This window comes from Cyprinodon variegatus, unplaced genomic scaffold (genome assembly GCF_000732505.1).
Source record: "Cyprinodon variegatus isolate N-32 unplaced genomic scaffold, C_variegatus-1.0 Scaffold407, whole genome shotgun sequence".
Taxonomy (NCBI): Eukaryota; Metazoa; Chordata; class Actinopteri; order Cyprinodontiformes; family Cyprinodontidae; genus Cyprinodon; species Cyprinodon variegatus.
Genome location: NW_015150860.1, coordinates 543139 through 545108, shown reverse-complemented (window position 1 = coordinate 545108; position 1970 = coordinate 543139). Strand labels below are relative to the sequence as shown.

Genomic DNA, 1970 nt, shown 5'->3' with positions numbered 1-1970 from the left:
TTCCTTAGTATCGGTATCGAGTTGAAAAGTTTAGTATCGTGACAACCCTAGTCCCAATGGAATTACCCATTGGGAACCTACTAGCACTGAGTTGCCAACTGGTTAGCAAGATGCTTCCGAGAAACCGGCCACAATCAAACTTGGTTGCGAACCTTCCGCTACAACAATCCCGCCCCCTTGCTAAACGACCAATCACATTCAATAAATTTACTCATGTAAAGTCTTGCACCACTCGGGAGGATTAAGAAATGCAGCGACTGGAGCAGCCGCTTCCCTACGACTTTAAACAGATTCAGATTTTTGTTCTTTTTTTTTCTGTATCAAAACAACCACTACTTTGCTCTGTATTCAAATATTTTTTTTCCATCAAATTGTCCAGAAAGTCTTTGTCTGAGGCAATGTGAGGATGTGTTTCAGTGGAACTAATGAGGCCAGGTCTGCCCAGTTGGATTAAAAAGAAAAAAATCAAAATGATATTGTTGTCCAATAACTCAGATAATGTAGTAACTTGCATGTGCTGAAATCAGGGGAACTCTTCTGCAAATGGTCTGACTTATTTCAGCAATGGAATTCAGCCCATATACTGAAACGTTGAAATTTCCACTGCTGAAATGGCATATTAAGCAATCAGCTTCTGAATGCTGTTTAGTAAACCGCAAAACAGCTGTAAATAAAACTTCTTTGTCTCCACAGTTAAAATAAAGCAGCAGATATACAAGCATTAATGTAAACATGTCAAATACACACTTGATTTTTTCTGCAAAAGCTTCTAAAGAAATGAAACCAAGAGTATTATCCAGCATATATCCTATAAATACCCTACTTAGGTTGTGACTGTCTGTGAATAAAAGTTCTGTGTGCATCTTTTCCTCTCCCTCAGGACTTTTTGACCCGCTTGGTTTGCAACCTTCTTGAAGAGGGCAATGCCTTCTTCCGAGACGAACAGTGGAGCGAGGCCGTCAAAGAATTCAGCGAAGCCTTAAATGTCTCGAACTATGCTGAAGCAGAAGAGATCCAGATCCCTGAAGCCTTGCTGGAGAGCCTGTATGTCAACCGAGCCGCTGCGTACCACAGTATGGTGAGCGTTTCTGCTGCTTTCTTTAGACGATCATGGCACAGAGCTGTAGATGTCCAAATGTTGACAGTCATCCAGGGTGGAGTTTAAAAGCGAAGGCAGAGGCAAATTTTGCAAAAACACAGATTTATTTCACGTCTGCAGACAGGGAGGAAAAAGCTCTGACTGGGTCAAGCTCCGTACATACATTTATACAACAACTCCCAATACACACACACCCTACAAGGGGAACCAACCCACCCCTGCATACAAAAAACTTCCTCACACACAAACATTTGGAGGAAAACAACTTCAGTTCATCAAGGACAATCCCTGTTAGCTTAATATATCTTTCCCTGGCCAGATAAACATTTCAGAACAGGTGTGTTCTGTTCACGGCATGAGGAAGACTGTGTGAACTCATTCTTTATCTCTCATGACCCACCCGTCACCTTTGTCTAGAGCAGGGGTCGGCAACCCTAACTGCTCAAAGAGCCATATTGGACCAAAAAAAAAAATCTGTCTGGAGCCTCAAAAATGTAAAAGCCTTATATAAGCCTCGTATAGCAACAGGGGCTCTAAGTGTATTATCCCACTATAGAAAATGACTATATGGGCTTAATGTATAATAAGCATTCACGATTAAATGTTTATCCTGAAGCAAATGTCACATAGTAGCCTGAGGTGACGGAGGAACAGTGAACGCTCCTAATGCGCACCGCTTCACCGAGCGCCGCTTCACCACCTTCACCGCGCGGTTTAAGTTTTCTTGCAATGATGAAATTATAGAAACACAATAAAGGAATCTTTCTATGGTGGACGTGTTTCTGTTGGGAGGAGTTTATTGAGTCATCAGGAACCAAGCAGGAATTAACATCAGAGCTGTGCTCTCTAACCCCGAAATCCCACATCCTCC

The 1970-nt window shown here is 42.2% G+C and overlaps 1 protein-coding gene across 1 annotated transcript in view; it reads left to right on the top strand.

The window, feature by feature from the left end:
• Positions 1-1970, top strand: part of LOC107093076 (zinc finger CCCH domain-containing protein 7B-like) — a 27071-nt gene that overhangs the window by 5582 nt on the left and 19519 nt on the right. Inside the window, exon 4 of the mRNA XM_015387898.1 lies at positions 881-1078. Coding sequence (XP_015243384.1) covers positions 881-1078 — 198 coding nt within the window. The remainder of the gene's footprint in view (positions 1-880; positions 1079-1970) is intronic.